Here is a 14,634-nt window from a genome sequence, read left to right on the forward strand (position 1 = left end):
ACTTCTCTCTCAGTAGCCACTGGGCTCCTCTACTGGAGATGGAGTCAGCCTGCATAGACCCAATAGACCCGCTGTGATAAACCTTGCCAGAGCATGGAGCATTCCATCAGCCATGGTTGGGCTATCAGCCCTGGGGACCCAACAGTGAATGGTGACTCAACAGCCAGCCCCTTGGGGCTTTGGTACAAGTAGTCCCCATGAGTGTACGGGGACCATGTCCTGCTCGTGCTGAATAGCTAAAAGCTGTTTATCAGGACCAAACCTGTCTTGATTGTGGGAGTTGCTTTTATAGGGTTTTTGCCGCCCTGTGTCACAGTGGGGCCAAGGTGCCCAGTGGAGACAGGACAGTGGTACCTGGCACTGAAAACCAGCAGAAATGAGTACATACTGCCGCTGAATTAAGGAGGAGAAAGGTATCACTGAAACACTGTGGGGCTAGGTTCAGAAGATCTGCAGGAGCCTCACCACTTTCCTTTGATAGCTCATATGAGAATAAGGCATAGACTTCCCCGTGGTGCCATCTGCTCTGCAGTGCTGTGACCCCAGTGACCGCTGCAAAGGGGTCACCTGCCTTACCTCCCATTCCCAAAGGCTGGGTTAACTGGGATTTAAACCTCTGCTGTGGTTGCTGCTGGGGCTCCAGGTCACACAGGAGGATTTTGGCCACCGAGCCCTGCCCCGTCGAAGTTGCGGCAGCTTCCAGCTGTGCTTCTCTGCTTCTTGATTTAATGCCTCTGCCTGTCTCTCATGGGGATGCCAGCTTTCCTAGAGCCTCTAAAAGAAGCAGATGAGGCTGAACATGGGTCTGAAATCACAAGGTTCATTTCCTCACCTGGCAGAACAAAATTCAAAGCCAGCGGAGAGTTTCCAGTGCAGCCTGGGCTTTGCTGCTGCTCCGTCCCCCGCCCGCACCGGTGCCCGCCTGTCACAGCACCATCTGCCGCTCGCAGCCGCCATCGCCACAGCCTCGGAGATCCTCTGCCACCTCCAAGCCACCGTGTTTCTGCTTTGTTCCCTCACAGGAGTTTTTAGAGCGATTTGCGAAGTGCTTGGTTTTGTCCACCAATTTTTTTAAAAAACGGTCTTTTTTTTTTTTTTAATCATTTAAGGTTTGTCCATCTGAAAGAAATAACCTTTATTTTTATTTTCTTTCCCTTCCTTTTTTTCTTCTTTGCTTTCAGCAAACAAAACCTGAACCCTTTATTTTTTTCAGTGTTTGATTTGCATTTGACCGAGCCTCAATTATTTTCTATGAAGAATAACTTGCCTGAAAGTTTTTCCAGCTGAAGGAAAATACCTCAATAGAAGCTTTCCACTGTGCTGCTTTAGCAGAGTTTTCTACAAGCCACCTTTAGCCTTAGGTCTGTGCACTTGCCCTTTGCATCCACCTGTTGCTCCTGTCATGGTTTATTTGTCATTTTGCCGAGGAATGGGTCTTTTTTCCTACAAGCGGTTCCTTCAGAGAAGATTATATGAGACATCTCCTGGAAAGCTGTCTCTCCTGGCTCCACCTCCTAGGCTGCAGGCTTTGCAGTACTTGTGGAAGGAACAAGAGCTTAGACCTACCTTTTTCAGAGCCTTTTATAATGGATCCTTTAATACCTAGCCCCATGTTCTGCAGCACACTGCTTTTATGGTTGTGCCTCCCTCATAAAACTGCTTCCTGACGAGGTATCCTACTGGGATTTAGCGGATGTGTAAAGCACACGAGTTGTCCTGCAGCCCCACGAACAGCCCCAGGACGTGCAGCTCTCTGGCTGCCCGCAGCATCCTCTGCAGTGCCACCAGCGAGGAAGGAGCTGCGGGCGGTGGGATGAGGTTGTCCCCCACGCACAGGGCTGTGTTGTGCCCTGGTGCCACACCTGCGACTTCATGTCTGTGAGTGACTTTTTTTCAGCAAGCCCAGTAGCGCTGTGGCTTCCTGACTGAATAATCTGCCAGCCCTCAGCTCCTTCCAGACCACCAAGAAGAACAGGCTGTCGTAGAACCACAGAATGTCCTGAGTTGGGAGGGACCCACAAGGCTCATCGAGTCCAAGTCCTGTCCCTGCATATGACAACCCCACAGTTCACACCGTGTGTCTGAGGACGCTGTCCAGTCTCTTCTTGAACACTGTCGGGCTTGGGGCCGTGACACCTCCCTGGGGAGCCCGTTCCAGTGCTCCTGCACCCTCTGGGTGAAGAACCTTTTCCTAATGTCCAATCTAAACCTTCCCTAGCACATATCCCTGCCATTCCCTCGGGTTCTGTCACTGGTCACTAAAGAGAAGAGTTTGGCACCTGCTCCTCCTCCCCACCTTGTGAGGAAGCTGTAACCGCAACGAGGTCTCCTCTCAGTCTCCTCCAGGCTGAACAAACCAAGTGACTTTAGCTACTTCTCATACAGCTTCCTCTCCAAACCCTTCACCAACTTCGTAGCCCTCTTCTGGGCACTCTCTATCAGCTTAATACCTTTTTTAACCTATAGGACCCAGAACTGCCCACAGTGCTCCAGGTGAGGCCGCAGCAGTGCGGAGCAGAGCAGGACGGTCACCTCCTTCGAGCGGCTGGCAGCGCTGTGCTGGATGCACCCCAGGACACAGTTGGCTCTCTTGGCTGCCAGGGCACACTTCTTCCCTGGAAGCCCCTTCCCTCTGCTTTCCAACATGGTCCAAGAGATGTTCCCTGGCCCCAGGCATTAATGAGATCTTAGTGCACAGTGCATAAGCAAACAGGAGTCCTGGGCTTTGGCAGATTCTGATTGCACTGCATGGATAAAGATGAACTCAACAGAGCTGAGTTTATACAATGGGAAAGGTGGCCAATGTGTGTGCCCGCTGTTCTCTCCACAGATGATGGCCTTCTGCCTGGAGACCCAGAGGTTAGCGGCCACATTGTGGCCTTTGTTGCCTTTGATGGATGCAGGGCAAAGATGCCGTGGCAGAAGGGCCAGCTGGGAGCCGCCGTAGCTGCGTGTTTCTGATCATGCCTGTGTTTTGTCTTGTAGGCTAACAATTCATGCGGAGTGCCCCATGCACCTGGAGGACTTCCCAATGGATGTGCATGCTTGCCCGCTCAAATTTGGGAGCTGTAAGTACTCTGATCAGCCTCTGCAAGGAGGTGGATGCAGAGCTAAAGAACAGTCCTTTGTGTGTCTACTATGTTCCAGTATTTTAGTGACAGTGTTATTAATTATTGCTAATGATAAAATGACCAAAAATTTTTTTCCGGTATCTCGTACATGCAGTTCCTACCATCGTCAGAAATGGGCAGCATGAAAATCTGTGGTCAGTTCAAGCTCACAGAATGGGTTAGACACCTATGGCTTTGCTGTAAGTTTATTAGGGTAGTGGGAAGAACAGCTCCCCGTTGCTCTCTCTGCCCTTGGTGGGCAGTGCTGCCTCTTCAGTGCTACGTCAGTAGGACCGGCGTCAGTGGAAAACTCAGAGGTGCTTTTCCTTCATCACAAGGTGATCCTGGGGGAACAGATCTGGGAAGACAGCAGTGGTGTCTATTGCTAGGTGTCCTGTCCAGCTTCCCTACATCACTCCTGCCAATGTAGGGAGAGCTTGAAATCTCTGGTTCCTCTGGGTCCATTGTCCAATGGATCTTACAAACCCCTTGTTCCTCTTCAGTCTGTCAGGCAAGCTTCTCAAAGCAAAAGGCTTGGAAACCCTGAGAATCTCCATCTCAGTACCCAAGGGCCCTGGTTTAAGGAAGATTTGCAGGCTGCTGGTGAGCTGGAAGCTGCTCCCAGCGTCCCCGGCTTGCAGCTGCTTATCTGCCTGGGCTTCCCATCCTTCCCAGGAACGAGTTCCCTCTTCTCTTCCATATGCCAGTTAAATTTCTTTTGGTTTTGTTCCTGAAGTGAGTGGGAACCGAATTCCAAGTCACTGGTTCACCATAATGTGGAAACAAATTTCCTAGTCCCGCTCTGCCTGAAGTCTCTTCCAAGTCCAAGAAACTGAGCACCACTCTCAGTCTATGTTTGCATTAGATGGAAAGAGCTACCCACCTCCAGCTAACGAATGAGCCTCCGCCAGTAATATCCCTTTTAGACTCTTAAGAAAATAGAGAATCACAACCTTTCTAAACTGGTACTTCCTTGCTGTAGCCATTTGGGAGTTAACTAAGAAGAAAGTTGAAAAGTTTGATTGATACCAGAAGAAATCATATTTATCATGTGCATCTGCTCCTCTGCCTCATGACTAAATACATCCATGAAAGTGGATTATTCAAAACTACTAAAATAAAGTTATTTCTTAGGCAGCACCTAATTAAATGTAGAACTCATTGCCACAAGACATCACTAAAGCCAGTAAGTAAAATAGCAAGCCTTAGAGAAGGATGAATTATTAATGTTAATTGACCTTGCGAGGAGGGATATAAACTCTCATACCTCAGGCCTAAACTCTGGGATTATTACAAGAGTTGCAGGAAGGCAGATTACTCCACATTTAATTGCTTATAATGTTTCTTGGTGAGGAAAAAGAGATTAATGTGCATATTTCTGCTGGAACACCCTTTGGGGTTCTTCTTGAGTATTTTTCCTGATTTGGCCTCTGAACGATGATAGTTTTGACACAAGCGGCTCAGAGAGCTGCCCCTGATTAACATAGTATGGCTCTTTCTAAAGCAGCCATCCGCATAGCGTGTGAGCTCACCTCTCCTGTGTTGGAGTAGGATTAAACTAGTGTTTGCACCAAAAAGCTGTCAACAGCTGGAAGCTGCTTGTTTGCAAGAAGCTTAGAGTGGGTCAGATTTGTAAGTAGAAAGACAATGCCAGGGCCGGGTGTGGTGTTCAAAGGACAGCCGAATTTTCCTCAGTGACCACCTTCCAGTGACCCCCACAACCTGACTGGTTCATCAGTGGTTTCCTGTCCCTGTGCCACCATGGCAGCCACCCAAAGGGGCAGAGAGCTTGCAGGAGAATTAAGGGCATCAGGTATTTCAGATAGCTTCAGCTGCCCATCTGCATCATTCCTTGGACCAGGTGCAGTGAAGGTGATGGCTATACCTATCACCATACTCCCTGGAAGATGGATGTACGCAGCAGAGATCAACTGTTTCTAAGCCAGTCATAGGACATTTGTATAGGAGCTGAGGCTGGGCTAGCAGAAGATGTTGAAGTTACCAGCTCCACTAAATGTCAAAGAGCTGTCCTTGTTTGGATTGGATGAGACTGCATTGCAAGCGAGGCATTGTGCAGAACCAAAACAGCTTCGTGGCATTAAATATGTTCCAAGTATCCATGCCATGCTTATGTGACACCAGATACTCTTCTGTTCCAGACAACGACGTATGGTGGCAATGAAATTGTGGGCAAGTTTCCTTTGTAGACTGATAGTGGCGGTGGGTGAACTGGGACTGGTAGAGCAGGAGGTGCTGCCCATCAAGGTGGAAGAGCATTGGCAGAGCTGTACAAAGCTGGGCCTGAAGGAAGATGGAAGTCTCCAGAAGCATGTTGAGAGCTGGAAGGAAGGGAAAAGCAGCGTGTTGCATGTCGGATGAGAGATGGCAGCCTGCATCAGAAGTGCTTAGGCAGCACGCTGGCCTGCTGAGAAACGTTGGCTGATCATCAAAACCACTCCTTCTGCTTTTCACAGCATCTGCTTAGTATTTAACAGGCTTGCCAAAATCTACAGTGCAGGGGTAACAGTGGTTGTTTAAAGAAGATCGGAGAAATCTGGTTGTCTCAGGACAGAATTGTCCACAAAGCAGGAGCTGAGATGTTTCTGTAGCAGACTTGACCCATTGCTTGACCTGAGCCCAGCCAAAGAATTCCTTAATGTTTTAAAAGGAGAACCTGGTGGTAAAAATAAATTAAAAACTTGTTTTAGTGAACTTTATTCTTGCCTAAAAAACTGGTGTCAAGTGGGTATGGACAGGAAGCTTGGGCATTAAGGGGAGAAGTAGTTCCTAGTAGAGTCTGGAGAGACTCAATTTCTGGATACGATAGGACTGGCAAAACCAAGAACATGCAGGCCCATTGGGAAAGAGAGAGGTCGTGGGGACAAACAGGGATTTGGTCACAAAGGCTTGTGAAGGTGCTGGTGACTGTGCGTGTTAGAGGTGTTCACATAAGGGGAGTTGGGCAGGTGCGATGGAGAGGGGAACTTGCCAAGCGCCTGGAAGGATGCCCTGAGCCCAGCCTTACCCCAGGCAGCAGTCCAGCAGAGCTTGCCTGCTGTTTCTCTTGCGATGTCCGGGCAAGCTTTTCGCAGCGCCGCCCTCCCTCGCTGCCCGGTGGATTGGCCTGGAGGCTGGCAAACACAGGGTCATGCGGGGGAAAAAGCACCTTGGTGGGAGGGCACTCCACCTCCAAAGCTGAGAAGCTTGGAGAGGGCTGCTTCTGAGTAAAGACTTTTTTCTTCTTAACCTAAATTTCAACCCCATTTGCATTTAGCCTTTCTTGCCAGCTGCTGCCAGCACGACTCTCCTGGTCCCTGGCATGGCAGGGCTGTGGTTGTCCTGCTGCCCCAGCAGCCTGCTGGTCTGGACGCCTTCCTATCTTGTCTCTGCTTGGAGCAGCCCTCGCGGAGTCAGCACATCAAGGGGACAGCATGTCTCTCAATGACAGTGCTCTGCCTCTTTTTCTAGCTCCCTTCCAAAAACCCCAGCTCCTTTTTGCTCATTTGATTTAACAGTTGCTGAACTGCCTTGGTCTCTGGCCATGCTTGGCTGTGCTCAGCCATGTGGCTCTGAGGAATGCATAGCAGGGATTAATTTGGCTGCAAGCTAATTTTGATATATTTTAGGTCAGGCTGAAACACAGACCTCATTCTTCTTTCTCTTCCGCAGATGCCTACACAAAGACAGAGGTAATCTACACCTGGACACTGGGAAAGGATAAATCGGTGGAAGTAGCCAAGGGTGGATCTCGCCTGAACCAGTACGACCTGCTGGGCCATGTTGTTGGGACAGAGATGGTTCGATCCAGCACAGGTACTTATGGGGCCACAATGCAATGCATGGGCTGAGCACACTGTCAGACAAGATGGACCCATGGGCTTTGAATGCCACGATTTGGCGTAACTATAAAGACAGTACCTGTGGGCAGTGAGCACCACAGAACTTCCCAAACCATGTGCTGCTGGAGAATATGGCTGGGAACATGTGGAGCATTCATCAAGAGGCAGTGAAGGGTTTAGCTTCCATGGTTTCCACTGAAAGAGCCTTATCACCCAGACTCTCTAGAAAACTGATTTCAAGCATCAAAAAATGATCTGCTGTGCAGAAAACTTGCCCCACCTTGCCCAGCTGGTTCTTGGTGCTGTGGGTTCATTTGTCTTGGATCTCTTTCCAGTCCCTCAGGAGAGCATTGCGGGCAGGGGAGATGAATGCAACATAATGTTCAGTGTGATTTTTACTGCATCTGCTTACACAAATATTATCATAGCTAATAGAAGATTATCCCAAACAAATGTTTCCTCTGATTAATGACCAATATTAATCATCTTTCTCTCCCATCTGCTGCTCCTCCCTTCCCCTCTGAATCCAGGTACTGATAGCTTCTGTTATGTGTGTCTCTCATCTTTCATTTTTCTTTCTCTTTTTTTTTTTTTTTTCTTCTTCTGTATGCACCAGTAGTTCTCTCATTTGAGGATATTTCCTCTCTGGTGCACTTGATTTTAATAGTGTCTGTCTGTAACAACTCACATCACCTCCCTTGGGGAAATGTGGGGAGTCCAGGGAACTAAACATCATAATATCTGGCCCATCGTTCTATTTAAGTTGTAGTAAAATGTACAGATGAATAACCTGAAGTGGCAAGAAAGCTGCTAAGGGCTTCTATGTGTAATGGTTTAGCAAAGCCACGCTCACAACAAAAAGACACGATAATCCAACAAAGTATCCAAAGCTTTGGGTGGAGTAACAGGGTATTGTGGGAAAACAGGGACAGCTGCTTCTTTGGTTTACAGCCCAGACCTTTAATGACAGAACTTGCCCTGATTTTTGAGATACTTACAGTGAGGAAAGGTGGAATATTTTCAGGATTGTCAGAGAAAATAAAATCCTTTGTCCTGAAATCTTGCTGAAGCACCGTTAGGGTCTCTCTGGGCTTGAGGTATCTTAGCCACAATGTGGCTCCCTGGGCTGGAGCAGAAAAAGGACAGGAGCTGGGCCAGGAGATTCCCAGAGGCATCTTGTGCCTGGGGTGAAACAGGGAAAGGCTGGTTGTTTATTGAGCTGTTTGTTCAGGACAGATCTTTAGCGGTTCAGAGATGGGTTGGTGGTCAGCTGGACCCATCCTGGAAAGCACTGGTGGCTCAGCATCTCTAACCGCCTGTCTCTGCAGGGGAGTATGTCGTCATGACCACACACTTCCACCTCAAGAGGAAGATCGGGTACTTCGTGATCCAGACCTACCTACCTTGTATTATGACGGTCATCCTGTCCCAGGTCTCCTTCTGGCTTAACAGGGAGTCCGTCCCTGCCCGAACGGTTTTTGGTGAGTCTGGGAGGACACGGGAATCTTCTCAGGTTGGGAGAGAAAGGCACCACAAACTGACTTATCGTCAGAACTGGTCTTCTCCAGGACTTGACCAGCATCGCTGAAGCTGCTGGGGGTTTCTCAGAATAGCTCTCAGTGTCTTCCCAGTGCACTGAATCACTGCAAAAATACTCCTGTGTTTCTGTTACAAGCCAAGCCATAAATATTAACAGTAATCAAGGTATTGATCATCTAATTATATGCATTTGGCTGTGTCTGCTTATCTATATTGGCTTTTGAGTTGAGGAGAGGATAGGGAGACATTTGAAGCTCTACCTTTAAAACTGCTAATGAGACCCTGGTCAGAGCTCCACATAACAAGTTCCCGGGCTGAGGCGGTATAACTGCATGGTAAATAGTATATTGTGATTATTTTCTTCCTCTGGTTTCAGATCCTCTCTGCGACGCAAAGCATCAGGCTGGCATTGCACATATATTTATCAATTTTGCAAACATTTAATAACAGAATTGGTTTGTGCTTTCCTGCCAAGACCTACAGACACTCACGGGCCAGGTGTGCTGGATGCTGCAGGATTGTATTTCCTGGAAATAACAGTGCCCAGCACATACCGCTTAACAGAGAATATATTGGCCAAAAGTCACCAAGCAGAGAAGGGATATATGGTACCACCTGCTCATGTTTTTGAATAAGGCAGAAAGCGGCGTGATTTCAAATATCATGAAGCATTTTCTCCATTGCGAGGGAGTCGTGGTAGAAATACTTCCCCAAACTCAACAAGGCTGATATCCTCCTTTCCGGACCCTTTCCACAGGCCTAGACCTCGTTCCTGTGCTGTAGACTGGAACAGGACACAGGGAGGGTCACAAGTGGTTCTGCACCCTCCTAGGTGGACTGGGAAGGAATCATTATGGGTTTTGTGTTCACTGGGGCTCGTGAAATGTGGGTCATGAACAAGTTCTAAAATTTACAGTTGACCCCAGCTTCTCCCCCTTAGCACCAGGTTGCTTTCCCTTCTCTGGTGACACAAATCCTACAACGATCCCCAGCGCTGAGTGCAGCTGTGGGGAGCTGGGTGGTCAGTATGGCCAAACTGGTTTGCACAATCCAGACTGCAAAAGCTGCATTCAACAGTGATAACAGTGAAGAAGAGGGTATATGGCCCCTTAGCACCCACTTTTTGGAGTTTTCATTCAGCAGAATGGAAAAGGGAGGACTCAGACAGAAATCACATGGAAAATAGGACCAGCTCAGGCATACAGAGAGTCATCGATGAACTTTCCTCACTTAGCTGTGAATCACTTGCAATTAAACTCCACAAAGTGGACACTCGGAGCCCATGTCTGTCTGTGCCCCAGGTCGACTCTTACATTTACATCAGTTCTGGAGTGTCTCGGCACTCCCGACACCAGAGTTGAACCCTTCTCTGAGGATATTTGATTCCCTCCTATGTTATCCTGAGATTTACAGTTAGATTTCCTCAAGCAGCAGCTCAGATTGAGCAGGAAAGAGCTGACTGAAAAATTAAACCCTACCGTTGTGAAAAATGTCTTTGCTCCCAAATTGCCTTGCTTTCCTATTAAGAAAATAATGAGAACTCCAATTGTTTATTCCTTTTTGCTGCCCCTCAGAAAGTATTGTCGACAATATTATCGAAACTCTTCAATTACCAGGAGTATGGCTTAAGGGAAGTGAAAATTAGTCAATATTTTTATAAAGTTTTTAATGCATTTTTAATTGAAAAGCACATTATTGGGGAAAATGGATAGCAATGGTTGCTTGCTTTAATGAAAAAAAAGCTTTAAAAGGCTTTTTACAACAGATCATTTTTTTAAGCTAAATCACAGTGACACTCATTCTGGCAGCCTGGGCGGCTGACGGCTGTCTGGCTGTGACAGCAGGACCCAGGATCCGAGATGTCCACCCGTGGAGGTCACGAGACACTATTTCCAAAATGTTGAGAGGACCACACTGGATGAGTGGCCAGTTTCTGGTCCCCCATGAAGTTCTCAACCATCTAGCTGTCGTTTTTACTGTTATTTTCTTATTTTTATTTTATTTTATTTCAAAAGTAACTAGAGGCTTCTCCGTGGGATATTCTACATGAGGGAGCTGGGTCTAGCATCATACAATTTACCCTACTAGCAGATGATGAATTGAATGCAGGTGTCTACCTATGAGCTAAGACTCTTTTACAGTGAGTAGAGATCTAGTTAATGGAGCTTGGGGAAGACTAATCTCATCCTAATGCAGATGTTTGGCATTGATGATATGAATTGAAGATATTCAAAAGTGAACCAGAGAAAGCCCTGAGCAACCCGGAGTTGGCCCTGATTTGTGCAGGGGCTGGATAAGCAGACTCCCAACCTGGACTGTTTCATTATTCTATGGAATGCACCACAGACTTGTGCAGGGTAAGACTCCCTTAATTATAGCGAGAACGTGAGCCACATGACTTAGAGGATGGCTTCTAAATTTACATGATGGAAATAACAACTGTGTGGTTTGAGGACAAACTGAGTGAGTACGAGCATATGGTCTCACACCATCCTTGTCTCCTGCTTTTCCACAGGCGTCACCACCGTCCTTACCATGACCACACTAAGCATCAGCGCAAGAAACTCCTTACCTAAAGTGGCGTACGCGACGGCCATGGACTGGTTCATAGCCGTCTGTTACGCCTTTGTGTTTTCTGCGCTGATCGAATTTGCCACTGTCAACTACTTCACCAAGCGCAGCTGGGCTTGGGATGGCAAGAAGGTGCTGGAGGCTCAAGAGATGAAGGTCAGCCCCGTGGCCAAGGCCAGGGAGGAGGGGGCGGTGAAGAAACGCTGCATGAGAGAGCTGTGCTGGGGCCAGGAGTGGGTAACATGCAGCCCCACAGCATTCCGGGAGGCTGGATGCTACTTACTGGGGTCCCCAGCTCAGGTCTTAACTGGAGCGGTTCTTGAGGGTCAAGGGAGGCGGAAGGGCTTGGAGGGCTGGTCATTGTGCTTAGCTGGAGGAAAGCCCTCAGGCATGATTGACCACTTTTCCCTCTGTCCTTCTGCATGACCACTTGCTGGTGGAAAGGTGAATGCATGCATGTTTTGGCTGTGCCCCACCAGTGGTTTCCTCTCCTTTCTTTTCCCTTCAACTCATAAATGCCCATTCCATGTTGCTAGCATGCCACAAAAACCCAAATATGCCACGGGATGCCAGCCTTATCAATGGAGACAGTCCCATTCTGCTGTGTCCCCTGCAGCTTGTGTCTCCGACTGCAGGTCTCCCCTGGCACGGGCCAGCATGGTGCAGTGATGGGGAGCTCTAAAGCTCATGCTGTTGCCCACAGCTGCCGGCAGCTGCTGCTTTGTAAGCTCAGGCCAAGAGGGTGGGTGGGAAGCAAGCAATCAGAAACGGCAACTGGCAGTAAATTAGTGCCTGGTGTTACCCACGTTTTCCCTTCTCGCTAGGCATCAGCCTCTCTGGCAGCTTCCTTCCTGACAGCCGCCGCTGCCCCTGCTTGTGCCCCCTCCCTCCTCACTGATTGATTCTTGGCTGTGTAGAGAAATCACTCACTGTAGCATGCTGCTCCTTGTTTATATTTATTGAGTCAATTTGAAAATCAGCTTTGTCCTTGTTCTTGGTTCTGGAGCCTTTATATTTTTTCTCCTTTGCATTTTAACGTGTTGTTTAAAATTGTTGTGGGGTTGTATGCAAATACTTGGCAGAGTTGCAGTTAACTTTTGGGAAGAAAATAACAAGCCACCTCTCTGAGATGGAGGTCAAAGCAGGAGAATGGAGGCCTTATGGAGAACCACAGCCATCACTGAGTGTTGAATGCCTCTCTCTTGTGTTTCTTGGACTCTATCTGTTTGCTTTTGCAGCTGTGATCTGAGCAACAGACTCATGGCAGAAAGGCTCCAGCGGAGGCTGCTTGATGGTTTTCTACTTCCATCGTGAACAATAACACTAATCTAGTCCCTAGAGATGAGAGAAGCCTTTCCCGGGTCATTGGCATGAGTGAAGGATCAGAACAGGTCCTCAAAACAACCATGTCCCTTTCAGGGATGGGCAGACAAGCACAAATACAGGATTCACAGAGTCTTGAACAATTATGTGAACTGGGCACAGCCGAAAAAGCAGTAAAGGCTCAGTTTGTCAGAGAAGCAGCATGCTCCTTAATTTATTCATTGACCCAGGACTGCAAGACTAACAGTGCTGAAACAATAGGGTAAGAGCATGCAGAATGTTTGAGCAAGTGGTAATCAAACAAGAAAACTAAGCAGGACCAGGAACGTTTCAGAGGGAGTGCTCTTTGTGAGTTTACTGCAATTGGTATGAGATTGGGGAATCAGGAAGGACTCCAAATTTGTGGATGCTTTTTCAAGCCAACCCTGATCTTAAGCCAACCTTGATCTTCGTCTTAGAAGGCTAATCCACTCCCAGTCTCTGCAGCTCAGAACGTTCCCTGAAGAGTGGTGGGCTTTCAGGGAGCTTGGGAATACAAGGTGTCACCATATTTGCTTTTCATCTTTATTCCGTTGAATACTTCCAAGTAGTGAATTTGCCATGCAATGAAGATGCCTCCTTGGCTCACTTTCAGCCTTTAATTAGCTCTTCTTGAAACAATTGACAAGCCAGGTGGTTGAAACCACAAAAGAAAGAGAATGCAGAAGAATAACTATTGGCATTTCAAAATGTTTGTACCAGGAGTAAAACTACCAGTGACAAGCACAGGCTGAGCCCTGGTCTCCAGAGAACCTTCCCCAAAGCCAAAAAGAATGCTCTTTATTGATGTAATGGCAAGGATCCTCACTCTAGGTTTGATTGTTTCCTTGCATGAACATGAACAAAGAAATCAATAAGCATCAGCCCTTCTCTCACCTTAAATGTAGGCAGCAGCAATGCTTCCCATCCCATTTGAAAGAAATCACTACCTCTAAAAAGCTGCTGATTGCTGACAGACACTCCCAATGTGTTCACCCTTGGGGCTGGTTTCATTCTTTCTTTCTCTCCTTCAGCCAGCCCATTAGTTTAGATGAGAACAGAGCATTTTTTTCAGGTAGCATCTAACATAATGGGCTGATCTTGGTGAATGGCTGATCTTGGTGAATTGCTGATCTCCGCATCATAAATGATCACGGTGATGCTCTGGCTGTAGCCACAGTTGGTTTCTGATTCTAGCTGGAAACTACGCTGCACATACTCTGTAGGTCTCCTGTAATGAAAGGCAGGCACATATCACCATAGATGTCACCAAAAACTCCCTTTAGTGCACATGCTGATAAGTTTTGACTAATGTTTCTTGGACCCAAAGTCTTTGCAAGGCTTTCCTGCCTGCCACCAATAATTGCTAATTGGGCATGAAGGATTTCTTCTCTTTTTGTATGGCAGGGTGGCTGCAACCAACCTAGATGTGCAGATTGAATTGGGAAGAGGCAACTGGATTCAGTGTGGAAAACTTGTTAGTAAAGATGATTTTAAAGAAAACATCATGAGGAGAAAGGTGGCAGAGGTGGTAGATGGCAGTAGTTGAGGAGTGAGAGGCCAAAGAGATTGAAAGATGAGCGGTCTCCGTAGTCAGCAAAGCTCCCTATCTCCAGCATCCTCAAAACATCTTGTGAAAAGGATCGACTTCAGGACAGAAGGTCTGTGTCTGAACAGAGTGAGATTCATTGCATCGCATCCACCCCAGCCATAGGAATGCCCGTCTCTGGAGCCAACAAGGTCACTTCCTGAGCAGCTGTTAAGTGAAGATCTGGAGACACAACCATTAACAGTGACTTCACCACTGGGAAACTCATGAAGTCTACAAGGATGACATTTACCAGAAAGTTCTCTGCAAAAATTGTTGGTTATTCCTCAGGATGGAAGATGCCTTGGATCTTTGGGAGATCTTTACTTAAACCCACTTCTGCCTGCAACACAATAGCTATCTGTAAAATCTGATTTAGCTCTCTGTCTGTGCTTGTATAACATTGCCTTGAAATCCTGGGTGACAAGAAGCGACAAAAACAATACAAGTAGTTGCAGTCAGACACATGACAACAAGGAAGAACACACTTTGGATGGAGGAATAGTCCTGGATCTTTATCCTCTCACCCTTAAGACAATAATCCTGTAGTGTGTGGTGACAAGGTTAGGTCTAGGCTTTTTATGTACTTTTCACGTGTCGTTTGAATAAGAGAAAGTCATCAAAAAGCATCCTCCAAACCTTTCTG

General features: G+C 47.4%; 1 protein-coding gene across 1 annotated transcript in view; it reads left to right on the plus strand.

Annotated features, from left to right (window-relative positions):
* The window catches only part of GABRA3 (gamma-aminobutyric acid type A receptor subunit alpha3), a 60,592-nt gene that overhangs the window by 41,869 nt on the left and 4,089 nt on the right, over nt 1-14,634 (plus strand). Inside the window, exons 5-8 of the mRNA XM_065643024.1 lie at nt 2,986-3,068; nt 6,780-6,923; nt 8,278-8,430; nt 11,004-11,215. Of these exons, the coding sequence (XP_065499096.1) occupies nt 2,986-3,068; nt 6,780-6,923; nt 8,278-8,430; nt 11,004-11,215 (592 nt within the window). The remainder of the gene's footprint in view (nt 1-2,985; nt 3,069-6,779; nt 6,924-8,277; nt 8,431-11,003; nt 11,216-14,634) is intronic.

The sequence above is a fragment of the Caloenas nicobarica genome, chromosome 12, assembly GCF_036013445.1.
Source record: "Caloenas nicobarica isolate bCalNic1 chromosome 12, bCalNic1.hap1, whole genome shotgun sequence".
NCBI classification, from domain to species: Eukaryota; Metazoa; Chordata; class Aves; order Columbiformes; family Columbidae; genus Caloenas; species Caloenas nicobarica.